Below are 21,827 nucleotides of genomic sequence, written 5' to 3'. Positions count from 1 at the left end.
GGCAGGTGGTGGTGGGGGGTGGGTGGTAGTGGCGGAAGACGGTGGTGGAAAATTGTGGCGGGTGGTGGCTAGTGTTGGGTGGTAAAAAAAAAAAAAATTGAAAATTCAAAATAGAAACACATTTTTTGTATTTTTATTTTTTGGCCAAATTTATAAATTGAGACTACAAATTTATAAATCAAAAATTTTACTAAATAAATTTTTATTTGAATTTTTAAAATTTTTATAAATATAAACAAAAAATAGAAAATGTAAAAAATGGACTAGTTACCATTTCCTGGAGGGATGAATTGGGGACATTTTATCTTTCAAATTATTTGGACTTGGTGTCAATGGTGTGATAGTACACGGTGTCTGCCCCCTATGTCTGTACTATAAGATCCATGAATTAACAATTAGTGGGTCATCCATAAGAAATGACACCAACCCAACCCTCTAACAGATAAAAAAAAAAAAAAAAAAAATTTGAATTGACTAGTTCGGATTTTTTTAATTTGATATTAAAAAAATTATTTGGGTTGATTTTTTTTTTGATGTAATTTTTTAACTTTTATAAGAAAAAATAAAATAATTATGATTTAAATATAATATTTTATTATATTAATTTTTTAATGATTAATTTAATCCTAATCCAATCCAATTTATATAGTCAAACGTAGCCATAATTGTTTGTATTTCTGGTCGATGACAAATTATCTTTTTGATCCTTGGCTTTGGATTCATTGGAAATGTTCCAATTTACTAACCTGTCATCCATGGTTAAAAAAATAGTAAAAAAAAAGTGACTTTGCATGATTAAGGGTTTAATAATATGATCAATAATTGTATTTCCTTAGTCAAGAGAGCGGGGCCATTACTGTTTATTGTACCAAGAAAATTTTTATTTTTTTAATAAGAGGAAAGATTGGTCTAATTTACTTGAAACACAATCCATTATTAAGGGAAAAGTGGGATTTTTGCAAGATTTAAGGGCTTTTATTGGATCAAATTTTCTCATTTAGTTTTTGTTGAGTAGGATGAAAATCTGAACTTTATCATTATGATAAGGTCTATGGTGCTTACCATGAGTTTTATTTTGATAATTAAGTTGTTTATTTTGTAAAGTCTTCTGTATATATCATTACTTCATCAAATCAAACCAAACCAAAAGGTTGACTCTGTCTATATCATTAATGAAAAAAATTAAATTTATTCGATAATCGTAATATTTTCATCTTATTGTGTTTGCCTATAGAAAAATAGATAGTTTATTTTTAAAACATACTTGTCGTTTATTGTTTCAGAGATAAATACAATATAATGAAAAGATTACAATTATCGAATAAATTTAATTTTTTCCCATGAATAATATATATGGAATGCTCTACAAAATGAACATGTCGAATCATCAAAACGGAAACGGTATCCCACGGATCTTAATGTAACAAAAAATTATTCCATGCCTCATGTAACAATACCACAAATTAATCTCAACTATTCATTAGTGTGAGGCTCACGTGGGCCTTACACCAATAAGTAACTAGAATTGATTTGTGACATAATCACATCGATATTTTTGGGAGCATTGAATAATTATTTAATATAACTGTCAAATTCAAATTTTAAACTTCAATCGGAAGAAAAAAACCTAGAGCTAGATGGCTATAATAAGATGGGACGTCCAAGGCACACTTGACCGACAATTTAGCAAATTTTGATAATTGTTATTTATTTATGGATAAATTATGCTTTTTTTTATTTTATAATTTGATATAAATTTTATTTTAGTCTCTATTCTTTGAATTTGAACAATATAAATCTTAGACTTTAAACTAGATTGCGCCATTTTGGGAACATGGTAAAAAGTCACGTTTTTGGACAATGGCTGCCAAAAAAGCCATTTGGCAAGTGCTAAAAACGCAGCCCTAAAATTACAAATTAGGGCCTATGAAAAATAAATAAAAAAATAACTCTCTTATGTTGGGTAAGGGTATTTTGGTCATTTTAATTTGATTTGACACCATAAATAAATATTAAATTAAAAAGCAAAAAGTCAACTTTTTACCAACTTCCCAAAACAACCCATTGAAACCAGATAAAAATGGTGAATTTTAACATTTAAATTAAACGAAATAATCAAATTAAAACTATATTTAAAGTCTAAGATTATATTGTTAAAATTGAATTAATAAGGATTAAAATGAAATTTAGATCAAACTATAAAAGTGTAATTTACCCATTATTTATTTATTTGAGGGCTATTTCTACTCTTTTTTTTACCACCTCGTAAGTGATCTATGCAACAAAGTGTCATTATTTTTTCGATATATTGAGTCTTGTATGTACCTGTGTTATTTGTTGTATGAGTCTACCTAAAAGAAAAAATGGTGAAATTAAATTGGTGTTCTTCTTCTTTTTAAGGACACATTCAGCAGCAGGAATGCTGACTTTGTTTGGCAGTCAATCTTAAAAAATTAACTTACAAAAGAGTGAATGCTAAAAAAATTGGTTTATTTAACACATTCCTAATTTAAAAAAAAATAAAATTCTAATAGCTTTTTTAGAGCGATTAAGGTGGACATTTTGATGAAAATAAATTTATTATATGAGCCAAGTTTTTTTTAGTAGAATGAAAATTTTAATTAATAAACTGGTTTTCAAACGTAGCCACTAAACATGTCATGAAGAATCACTAATATAATTAGAAACTTTTAAAATCGAGGAGTTGGTGTAGATAAGACGTTCTTTTATTGAGTCTAATATTTTAATTCATGTCGTACTTATTATATGTGATATCTTTTATTTAAGTTTTGACGTTATAAGTGCAACTTTTTTTTATCTTATTCCTTTAAAGCAACTCCAACACTATGATCTAATTTGCCTATAAAAAATACACTATTTATTTTACCTAGTCACCTTTGCTAATGTGTAATCTACTTAACCAAATCTCTTAGTTAGCCACGTAATTAATACTTAGAAAGAGAAAGCATTTGTCTAGTTTTTCTTTTAACTCTTCAATTGTAACCAACCCGTGAGATAAGTATTAAAATTGTGTGATTTGACTTGACAAAATGCCAAACAACTAGTATATAGAGAGCCTGTTCGAATTGCTCTTACCTATTGTAAAAGGGGGAGAAAAAAAAAAAAAAAAATATATATATATATATATAAAAATAAAAAAAAAAACCAAAATTTCTACCAACTCCATTATCATGTCTCCCTCTACCTTTACCTCTCTATGCAATACTCTATGAAACCTTCACTATAAATACACAAGACCCATCTAAGCTTTCATCACAACAAGCCTTCATATACCAAGTCTTCCTTCACAGAGAGGTCTTTTGAGTCCATAATAGAGTTGCCAAACAAACAGGGCACTATACAATGGCTCATCAAACCATGAGCTTTCTCATTGTTGTAGCCACACTTGTGTTTGCTCCACTTTGCTTTGCTCACAACCTCTACCCACAGTTTTATGATCACTCTTGCCCTAAAGCAAAAGAGATTGTGTACTCTGTTGTTGCACAGGCTGTTGCCAAAGAAGCTCGCATGGCTGCTTCTTTACTTAGGCTCCATTTCCATGACTGTTTTGTCAAGGTCTGTTTGTGCTGCTCTCATTTACTTTATTTTGAGTAATTGGCCGTTTGTTTTCTTTTTTTTTTTTTTTGTCAGTTGAGTTTTTAGCATTTTGATTTTTTTGAAGTTTAAAAAAACTTATGTGTTTGGAAAGGGATTTAAAAGTTTTGTTTTAAGTGAAAAAATTGAGGTGACATAATTTTGTTTTAGGATTCCTAATAGCGTATTTGTTTTTATGACTTTTTAAAGCAAAAATTAGCTTTTTTAAGAGTTTCCAAAAGAAAGGTTTTGTGAATTCAATTTTAATATATAATACTTAATTTTATTTTTCCGCTAATCATATGAATGGCTAAATGATATGATTATCACCTTGATACTAAAACCATATTTTATCAGTTTATTCTTGTATTTTTCACCTTCAATGTCTTTAATCTTATTAAAATGATTATCGGTATAATCATGTCACCATTATAAAATTTATTATATTTTTTCAAAATGTAACAAGAAATTAGTGTAATTCACTTTTTTATATTTTATTAAACAATTCACCCCGTCATAAAGAGATAAATACATTTTCAAGGTCATTTTACTTGCAATACTACAAATATAAAAGAAAAATTACAAAATAGTGCAAAGAGGTGTACTGTGGCAACACTACATTCTATACACGCTATTCTGAAATGATTTCCGGACCCTTGGCCTGCAGCTTCTAAATTGTGTTATTTTGTGGACTTCTTCTTCCTCTTTTTTTTTCAATTTGAAGTCAAAATGTTTCACTTTTTAGGCTGTATAAACTAGATAAGCATAAAACTTTAAATAATTAGTAAAACAAAAATAAGTCAATTTTTATAGGTTTTTGGATAAAATTTGACTTATTTTTGTCATTAATGATTTTCTATTTTTAATTTTTTAATTTTTGATTTTTTTGGGTTATCTAGTTTAGATGGGTTCAAAAAATTAAAAATTTGACATAAATTAAAAAAGAAAAAGAAAATCACTAAATCAAAAATAAACCCCCCCAAAAAATAAAAATATAGAACATCACGACTAATTAGTTTTTGTGATAGCTAAATAGATATGTTATTTACGCCAAAAAAAAATTAAAAAAAGTTTAAATTTATGATGTATCTAACATATCTTGGGGTTTTTGTGAATTATGTAGGGGTGTGATGCATCATTACTTCTAGATAGCAGTGGGAGCATAGTGAGTGAGAAAGGGTCGAACCCTAACCGGAACTCGGCTCGTGGGTTCGAAGTCCTTGATGCAATCAAATCTGCATTGGAGAAGGAGTGTCCTAACACTGTCTCTTGTGCTGATATCTTGGCTCTTGCTGCTAGAGATTCCACTGTCATTGTAAGTTTTTAAGGATTGGACATATTAATAAAAAAAAAAATAAATAAATATTTCAACGTGTGATTTTGCTAATAAATCAAATCCTAATTTTTTAATTATTTCAATTTAAATCTGAAATTTCAAAATATTTTAGGTTAGCTAGCCAATTTAGATATTAGAACCTACAATTAATGATATATTTTGTGTGATTGTACAGACTGGTGGACCAAGCTGGGAAGTCCCATTGGGAAGAAGGGACTCAAAAGGTGCAAGCTTGAGTGGTTCCAACAATAACATTCCAGCTCCAAACAACACTTTCCAGACCATCCTTACCAAATTTAAGCTACAAGGACTTGACATTGTTGATCTTGTGGCATTGTCTGGTAAATTATGCTACTAGTCTATGTATTGTTTTTATTTGTATTTATTTATTGTCTTTTTTGAAACCTTTGACATTGACCTTTATATTTTTTTATTCACCGCGGTTTGAAAAATCAGGATACACACGACATTATAAGAATACCAATTTTTTTTTTTTTAATATATGTATATAAATATTATTTTGATAAACAATTAAAATCTAACCTACAAAACAAATTAGATTAAAATAAATCAAAGATTAGATTCGCATTGTATTAGGTTCAAGAGATCAGTAGAAGTCAATTTGTCAACTTGACATTTGTGTTGCGTCGTCTATGATTTGATATTAGTTCTATATATATTTATATATTTTTAAAATTCAACCTTTATCATGTTTATAAATATTATAATAATACAATTCTTAAAATTAGCTTTAAAAAATTAAAATTAGATCCACCGTGTCCCTAAGTATGTTAGTGTCTTTTGATATATATATATATATATATATATAATGAAGTATTTGATATATGTCTGATGTGATATAACACCCATTTTGAAGTATCGGTCTTTTATAGATCCAAATAAAACATATAGATTCTTTAATTTTTATAAAAAGAAGAAGAAAAAAAAAAAAAAATCTCACAAGATAGAAATTCCTTTTGACCTAAATTATTCATTCAATTTCAAATATATATTTTTAAATAATATCTTATGACATTCTACAATATACAATATATTTAAATATTCAGGGTGTCTTTATTTTCTATACTTATTATTGAGTCCATATAACTTAGCTTGACATAAAATCCTAATTTTTAAAATTTTACTGTAATAGCCCTTAATGAAAGAATTGTCACATTTTGATAATTGTTCATGTAGGGAGTCACACAATTGGAAATTCTAGATGCACCAGTTTCAGGCAGAGGCTGTACAACCAGTCTGGCAACGGCCTGGCAGACATGACACTCGACAAATCATACGCTGCCCAATTGCGCAGCAGGTGCCCGAGATCCGGTGGCGACCAGAACCTCTTCTTCTTGGATTTTGTGTCCCCAACAAAGTTTGATAACTACTACTTCAAGAACTTGTTGGCTTCGAAGGGGCTTCTAAATTCTGATCAAGTTCTTGTGACCAAGAACCAGCAGACAATGGAGTTAGTGAAGAAATATGCGGAGAATAGTGAGCTTTTCTTCGAGCAATTTGCCAAGTCCATGATCAAGATGGGGAACATTTCTCCTTTGATTGGTTCAAGTGGAGAGATTCGAAAGAATTGCAGGAAAATAAACTCTTAGGACCATATATAGTCCAATAAATATTGATGAACTTCTACTATATATTTGGGTATTCTCAGTTTCTTTTCTTTTATGATTTTTCTGTGAGAGAGTTTCAATTGTAGCCACAGTTGTGAACTAGTGGTGGTAATGCAATAACATTTTGGTGAGTGTTATAATTTGGGTGTTTCTCTTCAATTATGATAATTTCGGTTGAGACTTTAAATCAGATCCATATAATTCTAGAGCATACTTAGCAATATAATCGCTAAAGACACGAGGAGTACAAGAACATCATTACACGTAAACCATGGGAGAGGAGGCAATAGATATCAAAATCGACACCCTGCACAAGAAGCTGAAGCCTGCACACATCATCAGTGCTAATAGCATTTCGTCTTTGAATTAGACGCGTAATCAAAACAATTTATCAGAAAATTCTTAACAAACTTCTTTTACAAAAACTAGATTCTTACAAGAAACTACTATGCCCAAAACAAAGCAAACCTTACAATCAATATAATAACTGCAAATTTGGGGCAGTCTCTGTGACATATGCATCAACCATTTCTAGTCTCCTGAGCATAAATGACTCCCACTGTGATGACATAAATACCATGAGCAAACTTCATGATGATGAGAAATCAATCCACAACTTTTGAATGGAAAGTGGGCAACTATGAAATCAAAATGTTAATCTACCGACAACATCGGTTGGACCTTCACATTGACCATCTATCCATGTAAATGGTTACAACAATCAATGAAGTAGATCTAGTTATATCAACTAATGAACACATCAATCCCAATGATCAGCCTCATAGGCCTATCCTTGCACCTATGAGAGCAAATAATATTCACAACAATACAACTGGAAATTTGGATGCACCCTAGAAGCCATCACCTCAATGACTACGTGCATCTGGAGATAGTCCCTCTTTGGTTCATGTTAAAAGCAGCCAACAATCAGAATTTTAACAGTCGAAATCATATATAAGACATGTATTAAGTGATTAATATTTTGTGAAAAAGTAGTTCCACACAAAACATTACACGTACCTGACAATGCAGAATAGGAGTTCCACAAGACCATCTCATGATCTCATCATCAATATCATAGGATTAGCACAAACGATTTCACGCATACTAGAAAGATCTAAATTGAACTATGTTCAAGACAAACCACAGAAGTTGTCCACAGAGAGAGTGAATTACAGTAGGCCACCTACCAACGACCTCTGATGAAAACATTTCACTTTGGTCTTCGTGTTGAGGACCATTCCATTGATCTTCTCAGACTCAGCTTTCATTGCAGCCAGCTTGTCCTCTGATAAGGATATTTTCTCCTGTAGAATTTGCATTTCAATCTGGTAGCCTTCCACCACTTGCTCCATTTTTCCAATTGCTTCGCTGTTTCTTGTCTTCACCTCCTTCAGGGAAGAAGAGCCCATAAACAGTAGCTTTGCCTCATAAATCTCTTGAAGCCTCATACGAAGCCATCCAACTTCCAGTTTTACGAATTCAATGTCACCAATGATATCAAGCATGGATTTGAGCTCTATATCTGTAACATCTGTAAATTTTGTCCCTTGTAATCTCTGGAAGATGCCACAGACCATCTCCAAGAAAGATGAACGTGATCTCTCAGATTGCAAAGAGCTATCCTTAGCAATATCTCCATATTTTGAGAAGATATCCCTAAGTAGAGATGCAAATTCTTCCTTCACTCTATACCCATTTACTGTGACCAAAGCAACATTAAGTGCAGAAGCAACTTCATCGAGATCAGAAAAGTCATCGCTCATTGCAGCCATCTCTGTAATGTTAAGACTCAGAGATTGTGTCGGCTCAGCCTTTTGGTCAAGATTGTTGGCACGCTCTTCATGTCTGTTCTCAATGATATTTGGTGCCTCAGTAGCCTCCATATTTGGAAGATGATTGTCCAATACAAGCTCATATGGTGCAGAGGGAGGATCAGCAGGATGGTTCTTTTCTGGGCCCTGACTTTGATGAAGAAGTTTTGAAGTAAGCTTTTCAATGTCCGCCAAGTCATTTTGCTTTGGAATGGACCAATCTTCAGATTTTGCAGAGTTGTTGACGTTTTCTATTGTTTCACCCCTATTAGCCATCCATAAGTGCCAGTGTTTCTGGGAGCCGTTTTCCGTCTTTACATGTTGAGTAGGGGACCTTGAGGAGGAAACTGGAGTATTTGAGACCTGTACACAGAAATGGCAATTCATAGTATAGACTCATATGCTGCACATTGAGAAACTTAGCAACAGAGTTTCCTTAAGATCAAAGAACTTCTACAGCATGATCACACCAAGATGAGGATAATGCAAAGTTTTTAAGGCCAAATGTGTAGGCGTTTACCCATCATGAGGCGAGGCATAAGTATTTTAAATTTTAAAATTTTATTTTAGTAATAAATTAAATATTTTAAACTGGTAAAAAAATATTTAAAAATAAATATAAAGGTGTAAATATTTCTCCTCAAGGCGTCAGAAATTTCACAGCAAAGAAGAAAGCTTGCCCTCATCGAAGGTAAAATTGACTCCCTTTTTTCCTGGTATGGAAGACAGTTATAGAAGAGATTCTTCTTTTTTATGTTTAAACTATGAATTAAACTAAGTTTAACAATAGCTTAAGATAAGCTCTCCCTATGCATAAGCATATGCTTATGTGCAAAAGACATATAAGGTGCATATTAGCTGTACACCTCAGACTATGATACACAAGCCTGTTGGGAGAGTGTTGCCTAAAAATCAAAGTCTCAATACGTTTTGCCTTAGCCTCGCCTTGATGTGAGCCTCAATTAAGCCTTTCAAAACTTTGGGATAATGAAACATACATACAGATTAACAAAAAGAATTGCTATAATTGACAGACAACATGTAGGCGTGTCCTCAACAAGAGATATATTATTGATTAATAAAGGGATACTGTCAAATGCAACGTCAAGATATGTCAAGGAAAGAGCAGCTTGCAGTGAATTTCGGTACCAGAGTTTGAAAAGGAGGTTTGGAAGTGATGTTGCCCATGGTAGCACCCTGAGCAAGGATCGTCTTTCTACATCGTGTTGGGTATCTTGAGCGTGCACGGGAATAATGCACTGGCAAAGATGGCAACCCCTAAATGATGATGTCATTGCATAGACTGTTATTTGTAAATGAACACAATGCAAAAAGCTCCCATACTAAAATGGAGTTAAAAATTGTTAAACAACAAAAAATCATCAATGCAAGGAGAAGCATGGACCAATTAAGCAGCATATAACAGATTTGGAATTCAGTTACAATTGAACAGCACGGCCAGTTATAGAGTTGAATGTTACACACATTGTTAGATTCATTCATTTGATGAACCAGTGACAATGAGTTGCTTGTTAAGGTGCAAGCTCAACAAGTGAGCCTAGGGTTGAACTCCGTTGAGGAGTATTTGTGCCATATAAAAGCAGGTGTTCTGATTCAATGCCAAAGCCTTGATAAAAACGTCCTCTATTACCACAATTCACAGCCCACACAAAAGATTATTTATATATATAAAGAAAACCTCACCCTGTAATGTTTTTTTTTTTTTTTTGTTGAGATTACATGAAGCATACAGATGCTAGTAAAACAGACCAGAAAAATAAAATAAAAATCTTGAAGGGAGGAGGGTAAGAAGATGCCCATTGACAAGGAAAAACTCCCCTTCCTCACTGCAACAGCAACACAATTTTCTGACCTTGTTTGACTAATGAGAGCAAAAGGCAAATTTCCATTTCTTGCCAGAGCTCCAATGTAATGAATCAGTCTTAGAGACAGAGTAATAAACTTACAAAAAGAGGATAATTTAGGAAGCTATTGAAATATAACTATTTTTTTTTAAAAAAAATTTAAAAGTAAAACGTAGCCTAGTGCACTAGGTTCCTGTCACTATGAGAAGTTTAAGGAACTACATGCAGTTTTACTTTACCCCTGCGTGCAAGAGAGACTGTTTCCGTGTTTCGAACTAATGATGCCTAGGTCTTATGATGCACGGACACGGACACGACACGGATACACAAATTTTAAAAAATGGGGACACGACACGCTGGGAATACATTTAACATATATATAATTTTAATTATTTATTATATATCTAAATTTTTTTAAAAAAAAGTCATTGGTTCCTATAAAATTACAATAATAATACAATTATTAAACACATTACCTAAATTTTTTAATAAAAATTGATTTTTTTTCAAATAAAAATAATTTGTTTTATAAATTTTAATAAAAACATAGATATAAATAAATAAATAAATAAAGAAAATTAAGGCAGGAAAAGAGACAGAAAATGGAGAGAAACAGAAAAGAGAGGAGAGAGACACAGAATAAACAAAATCAAAAAAGAGAAGAAAAAGACAGAAGACAGAAGATGAAGAGAAGAAGAAGAACAGAGAAGAACAAGTAGAAACAGGTTAGGGTTTCTTTCCTCTTTCCTCGATCTATCTCTTTCTTTCGCTCGATCTCTTTCCTCGATCTGTCCCTCTCTTTCCCTCAATCTATCTCTCTCTTCCGTCGATTTGTCTCCCTCTCTCTTCCATCGATCTGTCTCTGGCTCTCTTTCTCCTCTCCAACAGGTCTAGGGTTTCTTCGATGCACACCTGTGTGTCTGAAACGTGTCATCGTGTGTCCACCCCGTGTCCAACTGGAAAATTTTCAAAAAAAAAAAAAGAGACACGTAAGGGAGAGTGTCGGACACATGTCCGACGCGTGTCCGTGTCCGTGTCCATGTTCGTGTCCGACACTTGTACGCAGGCCTGAGGGATGCGCTCGTGCTTCATAGCCTAGGTCACAATAGAACAAAATTACTGTTGTGCCAAGCCTTACTTTTTATTTTTTTTTGGTTTTTGTTTATTCGGTTGAAAAAAATGGACGGCTTCGCCCAACCATAAAGTTTGCCATTAGTAGGTTTTGAGTCATGGAAATAACCTACAGTAATAGGAATAAGGCAGTGTACATCTTGCCCCTGCCCGTTTTATCAGAGACTCATACACTGGATTACCCTATAATTTTTCCAAATCCATCAAAATTAAATACTAATTTTGTGAAATAATTATACTATAACCATTTTTATGTACAGAAAGTTGTTTATAAGGCTATCTCTAGCCTGTACTCAAAATTTTACTCAAATTTGAGTAAAAGATTATTTGACATGAACCACTACACCGGATAAACTTTCACTAATGCCAGAGTGGTAAATTTGAGAGCCACAAAATAACCTTGAAAGTTTTGAGTAAACATTTGAGTCTTATTTGACTTGGGTTAAAATTTGAGTAAAATTCAAGGGTAATATCACAATACACACCGCCTCAAAAAGAAGTGTACCATATGCAAGTTTACAAGTGTCAAACCAAATCATTTTTTGTCATAATTAATGGATCATAACCAAAGACCTCTTTGCCATATCCACAATTATTACAACCACAATACATGAGTCATAATCTATACCACAATATGTTATAACCAAACATCTCTTGAGGCATAACCAAAGATGTCATAATTAAGTCATAACCAACACCACAATAAATCATAACCCAGTCATAACCAACCCACAATAGGTAATAATCATAGACCACAAGGGTCATAACTGGGGGCATACGGTACAGAAATTTATTTTTATTTTTATTTTAATTTTTAAGATGTGTATTATAGAATTTTTCAAAACTCAATTGTTGTATGTTTAGATTAGATCAAGGGGTACCCAAATTTAAATATAACATAGATTTAAGTAAAGGATTAGAGATTAATGGATTCCACAGCTCATGCCTCTTAACACAAGTAATGCCAAATAAGGTACAAAATGTGGAAATCATTGTTTATCAACTGTTTTTTCATTTTTTATTTTTTTTTTAAAAATTCTTTACAGTATATTTGAAACCCTACCATTCCAAGCGTATGAAATCCTACCATTTCTTGTTAAAAAAAAAAAAATCCTATCATTTACAACATGGGATGTGATTGAGACCCCACCAATCAAACTCCCCACACACGTGGTGGGTGATTAGAGGAGACGGAAAAAAAGAAAAAAAAACTGGCCAACCAGAAACAGAGAGGGTCAAAGGGGTGGGGGAAAAGGGGTCCGGATCATTTTTCTTCCAACATAAAAAGAAGTATCAAAACTGATACAGACACCCGCTTGGGGGTTGATATGAATAATGTTTGGGGCCCCTCACCCCCACCCCAGTATTTGTATTTTTTTTTTCTCTCTTTCTTCTTACTTGAACCAAGGGGCTATGAGGTAATGTTTTATGGGGTCTGAATCATTACTGGGTGAACCTACCATCCCTATACGTGGGGATCAAAGAGAGGAGGATAAAAAAAATAAAAAATAAAATTGGACCAATCAGCCTTCACTGAGTGGTGGGGTCTCACTCATTTTTTAAAGATAAATAGATGGATGGGTTAGATTACCGGAGGAGGAGATGGAGTAGGGTTGTTGGGCACTTGTTGGTGGCGGACGCCATTGAAGCCTGACTCTGCTTGCCCTTCTTCTTCTTCTTCGACTTTTCTTTTTCTGGGTCTTCGTCTCTTCCCCATTTTTCTCTCTCACTCTCACTCTCACTCTCTCTAGAGAATCTCTCAAACACTTCCTCGCTCTGGTTCTCATGCCATTGCTTTGCTGCCAGCAATGGCAATTTGCGCAGAGCTCGCACTCTGCTTTTGACAACTGTTCCGTTCTGATTGGCCCTTCATTTCTTTTTTTGTTTTTAATTTTTGGATAAATTACACTGGTACCCTGATATTTCTATTTAATACAAATCTCTCTTCATATTTGAAAAATTACATTCCCCTATTTGAGATTTGTAATCTCATTACAAATTACATTCTGGATAGCTGATGTTATGCCTTAAAATTTTTAAAATGTCTATTTTACCCTTGTTCCTATCATTCTTCTTCTTACCATCATGATTACATTTTATAACTTTCTATCATTAAATTTTACATGAATATATCATTATTGAGTGATGAAATACACACATAAATTTTATATAAAATTTTTAAATACAATGATATACCTTAATGGTGACATTTCACTTTAAAACGCCACATCAATAAACATGATTTCTATTTGCAATAATATTACTATTATAACATTTTTATGATATTTTTTGTATAAATTTTTATATATAAATAGAATATTTCATTTTTATTTCTACCATCATTTTTCATTTTTCTTTTTTTGTCTATTCACCTACATTTATTACGGTATTACCAAATACCGTCATTCAAATTTATTACAATATTACTAAATTTTTATATTTTTATATTTGGCGAATTAAAAAAAAATCACAAAATATTATACTTCTTAAATATATCTAGATTAGGTGTATCAAAAAAATTAAAAAAAAATGTTTAAAATATTAAAAAAATTCAATAAAAATATAAAAAATAAAAAAAAATTAATTTTTTGTATGAATTAAACCAAAGAAGATTATTGTTATTTATCTTGAAATGACATAAACAAAATATCAGTATTATTTTATTATTTGATGCGTATAAAGGTTAAAGGGCAAATAAGTCATTTTAATCTGACAGGGGGTAAGTGTAATTTTTTAAACTTAAGGGAGAATATATATTAAACAGAAATCTCAAGGGGTTTTAGTGTAATTTACCCTTAATTTTTTCCCATAAATGTTACCCCTCGTCCCAAAATAATAGTTTTTTTAGAGAATTTAATTTTTTTGATAACACAATTATTACATTTTAAAAATATTAATTTTTCAAAATTACATTTTGATAGTACATTTTTTTGGAAATATCAATTGTCATAATTGTACTTTTTGTGTTATTAATGAATTTAAAAAAAAGACAAAATAATAAATTCATATTATTTTATTTCTTAGTTTTTGGAAAGGAACTAATATTTTGAGACGATAAAAAATGAAATAAGGACTAATATTTTGGAACAGAGTGACTACAAAGATGCTCCAAGAAAAAAAGAAAAAAAGAAAACAAAAATTGGGTCTATTTGGTAACGTTTACGTTTTCAGTTTATATTTACAAAAATTTATAAACTGGTTTTTGTTTATTTTTTATTTATTTTTAGAAAAATATAAATTACAAACGCGTTTAGTAATTGCCAAATATTTAAAAAAATTTAAAAATATAAAAAGAGTAAGAAATGGCAAGTGGTGGCAAGTGGCGGCAGAAGACGGTGATGGAAAGTGGTGACGATGGGTGGTGGTGGTGGTGGGTGGGTGGGTGACGGTAGTGGGTGGTGGTGATGGCGGATGGCGGGTGGTGGCGGGTAGGTGGCCGGTGGGTGGGTGACGGTGGTGGGTAGTGGGTAGTAGCGAGTGGGTGGTGGGTGATGGTGGTGGTGGTGGCGATGGTGGTGGCTGGTGGCGGACAGGTGGCTGGTGGTGGTGGGTGGCGGGTTGTGGATAGTGGTGACAGGTGGGTGGTGAGTGGTGGTGGCGGGTGGTGGCGGGTGGATGGTAGGTGGGTAGTGGTGGTGGCGATGAGTGGGTGGTGGTGGCGAGTGGGTGGTGAATAGTGGTGGCAAGTAGTAGTGGGGGGTGGGTGGTGGTGGTAGAAGACAGTTGTGGAAAATGGTAGCGGGCAGTGGTTAGTATTGGGTGGTAAAAAAAAAAAAATTGAAAACTCAAAACGGAAACACATTTTTTGAGTTTACATTTTTTGGCCAAATTTATAAGCTGAGACCACTGATTTATAAATTAAAAATTTACCAAACAAGTTTTTATTTGAGTTTTTAAAATTTTTGTAAATATAAACAGAAAACTGAAAACGTAAGGTGCCGTTTGATAACATTTATATTTTCAGTTTTCTGTTTATATTTACAAAAATTTTAAAAACTCAAATAAAAACTTGTTTGGTAAAATTTTTGATTTATAAATCAGTAGTCTCAATTTATAAATTTGGCCAAAAAATGTAAACTCAAAAAAGGTGTTTCTATGTTGAGTTTTCAGTTTTTTTTTTTTACCACCCAACACTAGCCACCACCCGCCACCATTTTCCACCACCGTCTTCCACCACCACCACCCACCACCCACTCCCCACCACCACCTGCCACCACCACTTACCACCCACCTGCCACCACCAGCCGCTAGCCACCAGCCACCCGCCACCCATTTGCCAGCACCACCCATCTCTCGCCGCCGCCACCACCAGCACCACCACCCACCTGCCATCCAACCGCTACCACCCACCACCCGCCACTACCATTCACCGCCCGCTACCACCACCCGCTACCTACTTGCCACCACCACTCACCACCCACCTGCCACCACCATCCACCACCAGCCACCTACCACCAACTCGCCACCACCACCACCCACTCACTACCACCCACCACCCGCTACCGTCACCCATCCACCCGTCACCACCCGCCATCCGCCACCCACCCACCTGCCACCACCACCCGCCACCACCCGCCATCCACCACCCACCTGCCACCACCGCCCACTCGCTACCACCCACCACCGGCCACCGTCACCTACCCACCCACCATCACCACCCGCCACCACCACCCACCCCCTGCCATCTGCCTCCCACCTGCCACCACCACCGCCCACTCGCTACCATCCACCACCCGCCATCATCACTTATCCACCCACCATCACCACTCGCCACCTACTCGCCACCACCACCCACCCCTCACCATCCGCCACCCACCTGCCACCACCACCCACCACCTGCCACCACCACCACCACTACCACCGCCGCCCACTCGCTACCACCCACCACCCGCCACCGTCACCCACCCACCCACCACCATCACCCGTCACTACCCACCACCCACCACCCACTCGCCATTACCCACCACCACCCGCCATCCGCCATCCACCCGCTGCCACCACCCACCACCCGCCACCTATTCGCTACCACCCATCATCCGCCACCGTCACCCACCCGTCCACCACCACCACCACCCGCTACCCACCACCCACCGTCACCACTTTCCACCACCACTTGCCATTTCTCACTCTTTTTTATATTTTTAAAATTTTTAAAACATTTTGTCAGTTACCAAACGCATTTGTAGTTTATGTTTTTTTTAAAATAAACAAAAAATAAACAAAAACCAGTTTATAAATTTTTTGTAAATATAAACTGAAAACGTAAACGTTACCAAACAGACAGCCAAAGCCAGCAGTATGCCATGCCAAGGCCAAGACAGCCTAGCCAAAACCAACAGCATGCCATACCAAGGCCAAAGCTTGGCCAATTGAATTTTGGATAAATTACATTTGAAAAAACATTCAATAATTTACATAAGTTTGATAATTACGTTGGACTCATTTTAAATTTCTACTTCATATCATGCTTAGCTTTATTTTTATCACAAAAATCTGTGAGGGGATAAATGAACAAACAATATTGTCAATTTTTTTTTTACATTAAAATGCAATGTATATTGAGTGGTGCTATATCTTTCTAATTTTACACCCTTAATAACATGATTCACTCCTATGTGAAGCGGTTTCACACTTTGAAGAGAATTGATTGTTATTATAGGGTGCCACCTTATTCGAAGTGCAATTGAAGGTGATAAAATTGGAGGATGAGACATTTCTCAATGTATATTTTACTTTTTGTATCTTTATATTTTCATATCATTTATATTATTTTTAATTTTTTTAAAAAAATTAGTATAATTATAGTATTAAAATTATAAAACTTAATATATGTATTTTTTTAAATGTGAAAAAAGTGAGTGGAACATTTGAATAATGTTAAAAATTTTATTAATTTTTTTGTCAAATATCTCATATGAGTGTGAAACTTATGTGGATCCATATAGTATGAATCCTATACTATATGAGAAATTTAATAAAACTTTTAATATATCTTTAACATTTTTGGGAATATTTTGATAATGTTTTTTTTAATCGTGGCATTGCTCTGAAATGTTCGCTTGCAACATAGGGGTGCAACTCGGGTGGGTTCGGTCGGGTTGGGAGTTTGTCCAAGCCTAGCCCAAGTTGTGCTGAGACCTGCCCAAGTCCACCCAAGCCCGAATTGTAACCCGAGGTTGTCTGCCCAAGCCCAACCCGAGTTAAACCTGAGTTGCCCGAATTGCCCGAGTTGTAAACGAATTTTAGTTTTTTTTTTTTTTTTTGCAGCTACATTATTAAATTATTAAAATTTAACTCTATTTACAATTTTTTTTATTTATAAAAAATCATTAATACTATCAAAATAAATAATTTATATAATGTAAGAGAAATGTCACTATAGTAGTCATTACAATTTATGAGTGAAAATAAAAAGAAAAAAAAGTAAGATTTTATGTTATTTGTATATATAATGTATATTCAATATGATTTAATAATATAAATTACTTTAATATCATGTAATGGCTAATAATTTATATATATTTAATATTTTTATATATCTATATATATATATAATTCGGGTTTCGGGTTGCTCGGGTTATTTGACGTTGTTGCCCAAGCCCGCCTAAATTTAATTCGGGCTTCTGAATTTTTGTCCAAGCTCGTACCGAATTTGAAAATATTTTGTCCAAGCCCTAAAAAAATTTGGGCTGGGCTCGATTGCTCAGGTTGAACCTACCCAAGTTGCACCCCCACTGCAACACATATCTTTTTCGGTACTTTTTCGGGGAATTATTTGGTGCTACCGAGCCAATGTCCAAGTGGCCTAGTAGTCACTTGATTGTGTTCGACCGATTGTATAATGCATGGGACCCCCACTAGGGAGACCCTCAGGACTCCCAGTGGGCGGTCATTGGCCAGATTTTTTTTTTCTTCTCTAATCACTACCCTCTACGTGTGTGTGGGGGTAGTAGGGGTGGGGGAATGGTGGAGGTCTGTATCAGGGTTGCGACCAATTTAAATGTAAAAAATTTACAAAAGTGATACAGACCCCCATTCAAAACCACCCCCTAAACCTCGATTGAGCTGGCACCTATCTGTAGCCATGTGAAGAACAATTGCATTGTGATAAGGTGTGATACACACACCTGTGAGACCAAAAAAAAAAAAAAAAACAAATAAATAAATAAATAAAATAAGCAAGAAACCCCAAACCTCATATTTCCTTTTTTCTTGCCCCTGTCTCTCTTCCCTCTTCTCTCGTCCGTCCGCCATAGCTCTCCTTCGTCGATGGCCATAACTCTCCGGGAACTTGTTATTTCTGTCGCTGTCCCTGTCGCTACCTCTTTCTCTCGCTCTATTGATCTTCGATTACATTTCGATCTCATTTTCTCAGGTAATGTTACTCCAAAACCCCTCATTCTCTCTCTCTCTCTCTCTTTCATTTTCATACATACATACATTGATCAATCTCTGTGAAATGTCTGTATATAATCTTATAAATGTGTTCCTCAAAACACATTTATATACATGTGTTCTATGTTCCAAATTAAGTGCAGATTTATGAGTAATGTTCTGTGTTTTGTGTGAACACATTTTACATCTATGTGTTCTGCGATATTATGAACTTATTGTAGAACATCCAGAAATGTAGAATAATTATTATGAACTTTTTAATAGACTTTAATATGTGTTTTGTGATATTATGAACTTATTAACAGACTTTATATGTGTATAATAAGCCAACCATAACTATGTCAGGATTTGAATTAGAAACAATGATATGAGGGGAAAAAAAAAAAAAAAAAGACAGAAGAAGAATTAAGCAAGGAACAATTATTACAGGGGAAAAAATTAGTGAATGATAAAAACTCCACAAAGTTCGAACATAATCATTCCAAGAGGGAGTAAAGAGAGGTCTCTCCATAGAATTAGGAGAATAAAGTGTCATAGTGAATAATCATTCTAACAGGGAGTAAAAAGAGGTCTCTCCATAGAATTAGGAGAATAAAGTGTCATAGTGAAGTGAAATTATAACTGATTTAAGTTAGTTTTACCATAAATCAAAGAACACAATGAATTAGTGTCTAACATGTCAAATAATTTATTACTTTTTAGATGAAGTTGTTATAATTTATTAGTGTTTGAAGGCAATAACTAAAATGAAATATTTTGAAATAATTTATTAGTGCTTGAACATGTCAAATAATTTATTACTTTTAGATGAAGTTGCTATAATTTATTTTTAGATGCAGGAGCACTATATAAATTTTCTTTGGAAAAATTATGTAAATAGTCCCTATAGTTTACACGATGTGTCAATTTGATCATTGTAGTTTCAATTTGCTCGATTTTACCCCTTAATTTAACGGATTGTGTTATTTTAGTCCAATAAATAACGGTTGTTAAGTTAATTAATGGAAAGTGAAACAATGTGTCAATTTGATCCCTGTATTTTTCACAATGTGTCAATTTAGTCCCTGTCAAAATCGAGAAAATTGAAATTACAAGGACCAAATTAACACATCGTGTAAAGTAGAAGGACCAAATTGACACATTGTTTGACCTTCCATTAAATTAACTTAACAACCATTATTAGGCCCCTTTTGGGGACTTACTTTTTTAGCCAAAAAGCAAAAAAGTTACCTTTTTAGCCAAAAAGCCAACAACTCATACCAAAAAGTCAAAGATTCTCTTTTCTCTCTACTTTTTGCACATTTTTTCGTAATTAGCCAAAAAGTCATCCCAAACATATAAGTTTTTTTTTACCTACTTTTTTAGCCAAATAGCCAAAAAGTTACTAAATTAGCCTGTTCCCAAACGAGGCCTTATTGGATTAAAATGACACAATCTATTAAATTAAGAGATAAAATCGAACAAATTAAAACTACAGAAATTAAATTGACACATCGTATAAACTATAGGACTATTTGCATAATTTACTCATTTTATTTTTTCTAATGGAAAGAAATGACAAGAATTACTTTTGGAAAGAAATGACAAGAATTACTTTTGGATACAAATCGTACTAAGCGCTGATACCAAATGAGACTCAGCTACGTGTAAAACATACTATTTCGGTGCTATTTCTATCTGGGTAAATTACATTTGCCCCCCTTTATAATTGATTGTTTTCTCTTTTTAATCCTTAAAATTTGTTTCTTTTTATTTGATCATTTATGTTTCAAGTTTTTTTCAATTTACTCTTAAGGTTAACTTACGTTAAAAATTAGACAGAAAATGACACAATATTCAAAATTACAAATATGCCCTGAGATTTACTTAAAATAGATTGTTTCCTATAGTTTAAAAAATTACAAATACTTTCTTATCAGAATATTTTATTTAATTGAATTAACTAAAAAAATAAAATTTCAAACTGTTCTCTTATACATTAAATAAATTACTTAAATTATTAATTGAAATATATTTATAATATCATTAAATACTTTTAATTTACTTGATGATTAATAAAATAAGTTATTTATTATGAAATTAGAAACTTTAAAAGGTAAGATGTAATTTTCAGAACTATATGGAACAATTCATATTTTAAGTATATCAAGGAATGTTGTTGGCTTTTTGGCTTTCGAAGGTTATTTTTGTAATTGCAAGCGTGCCAGTAAGGATCAATAAGTTCTTACAGAAAATTAATTGCCAACCAATTATCAGACGATTGTGTTTTAGTTCTTTCAGCCTCAATGAAGAGGACTTTTACTGGTAGCTTGATTTAGGAGAATTAAACAAGATAACAATTAAATGAAGAATAATTTGAAGCATTTTATTAACATGAAAAACTTACAATGATCCAAACTCAGCCTCGTAGAGGTTTACAGCAACAATCTACTACTTGAAACTACTCCCATGAACGAAGTGCATGCAGGAATTTAAAGTGCAGGAATTTAAAGTACAGGAATGTAAAGAACAGGAAATGTAAGACTGGAAATGTAAAACTGAAAAGGAAAATAAGTAGAATAAGACTGGTTTTTTGGATTTGAGTCTGGGGGTCTTTTTGTGGGCCTTCTCTGCTATTTATACTTCTCGAGGATGACCATCGAACTGCATTTCTAACCGTCGAACTGCTCCTCCATGATCGCTGATCATGTTGCCTTATAATTAGCTCCACTATGCTATTACTTGCAGTTAGGCTTCCTTCTTAAATTTGAATTTAAATGTGAGTAACCGTTGAAGCCACATCACCTTACATCTCTTTGTTGATCCACTACTACTCAGATCTCGTAATAACCAATACTAACTGCCACGTGTACGATTAGGATCGAAGACTTGAATAGTCTTCCTGTATTACCCTTATTCTGCCACACGTCGAATTGTAATTGGCTTGTACAAAATATGTAGCCAACATTACCCCCCGCACTAATATACCTAATACTTGGTGATATTAGTGGATCTAGGTCATTTATCCACGTCTTAGAATGTGCATGGGCTTTGCATTCTTCCAGAAATGCAACTGTTCTTTCGT

At 33.7% G+C, this 21,827-nt stretch overlaps 2 protein-coding genes and 1 pseudogene across 3 annotated transcripts; 1 reads left to right on the top strand and 2 right to left on the bottom strand.

Annotated features, from left to right (window-relative positions):
• The window catches only part of LOC114315300 (GDSL esterase/lipase 2-like), a 142,760-nt pseudogene that overhangs the window by 87,383 nt on the left and 33,550 nt on the right, over window positions 1-21,827 (bottom strand).
• LOC114315272 (peroxidase 72) lies at window positions 2,988-6,698 on the top strand. The gene is made up of 4 exons (XM_028261863.2): window positions 2,988-3,576; window positions 4,718-4,909; window positions 5,106-5,271; window positions 6,128-6,698. The coding sequence occupies exons 1-4, from the start codon at window positions 3,364-3,366 to the stop codon at window positions 6,538-6,540; spliced, it is 984 nt and encodes a 327-aa protein (XP_028117664.1). The 5' UTR covers window positions 2,988-3,363; the 3' UTR covers window positions 6,541-6,698.
• On the bottom strand, window positions 7,510-13,258 carry LOC114315270 (uncharacterized). Of its 2 annotated transcripts, XM_028261859.2 has the most exons (3): window positions 12,960-13,252; window positions 9,522-9,650; window positions 7,510-8,735 (listed from the first exon to the last, which is right to left on the bottom strand). In XM_028261859.2, exons 1-3 carry the CDS (start codon window positions 13,083-13,085, stop codon window positions 7,731-7,733), a joined length of 1,260 nt encoding a protein of 419 aa, XP_028117660.2. In that variant the 5' UTR covers window positions 13,086-13,252; the 3' UTR covers window positions 7,510-7,730. The 2 variants fall into 2 exon arrangements, with proteins under 2 accessions (XP_028117660.2, XP_028117661.2); XM_028261860.2 differs by lacking the exon at window positions 9,522-9,650 and having other exon boundaries at window positions 12,960-13,258.

This window comes from Camellia sinensis, chromosome 4, assembly GCF_055761805.1.
Source record: "Camellia sinensis isolate YWXY chromosome 4, ASM5576180v1, whole genome shotgun sequence".
Classification (NCBI taxonomy): Eukaryota; Viridiplantae; Streptophyta; class Magnoliopsida; order Ericales; family Theaceae; genus Camellia; species Camellia sinensis.
The sequence above is the reverse complement of the archived record's forward strand: the minus strand, read 5'-3'. Positions and strand labels throughout refer to the sequence as shown.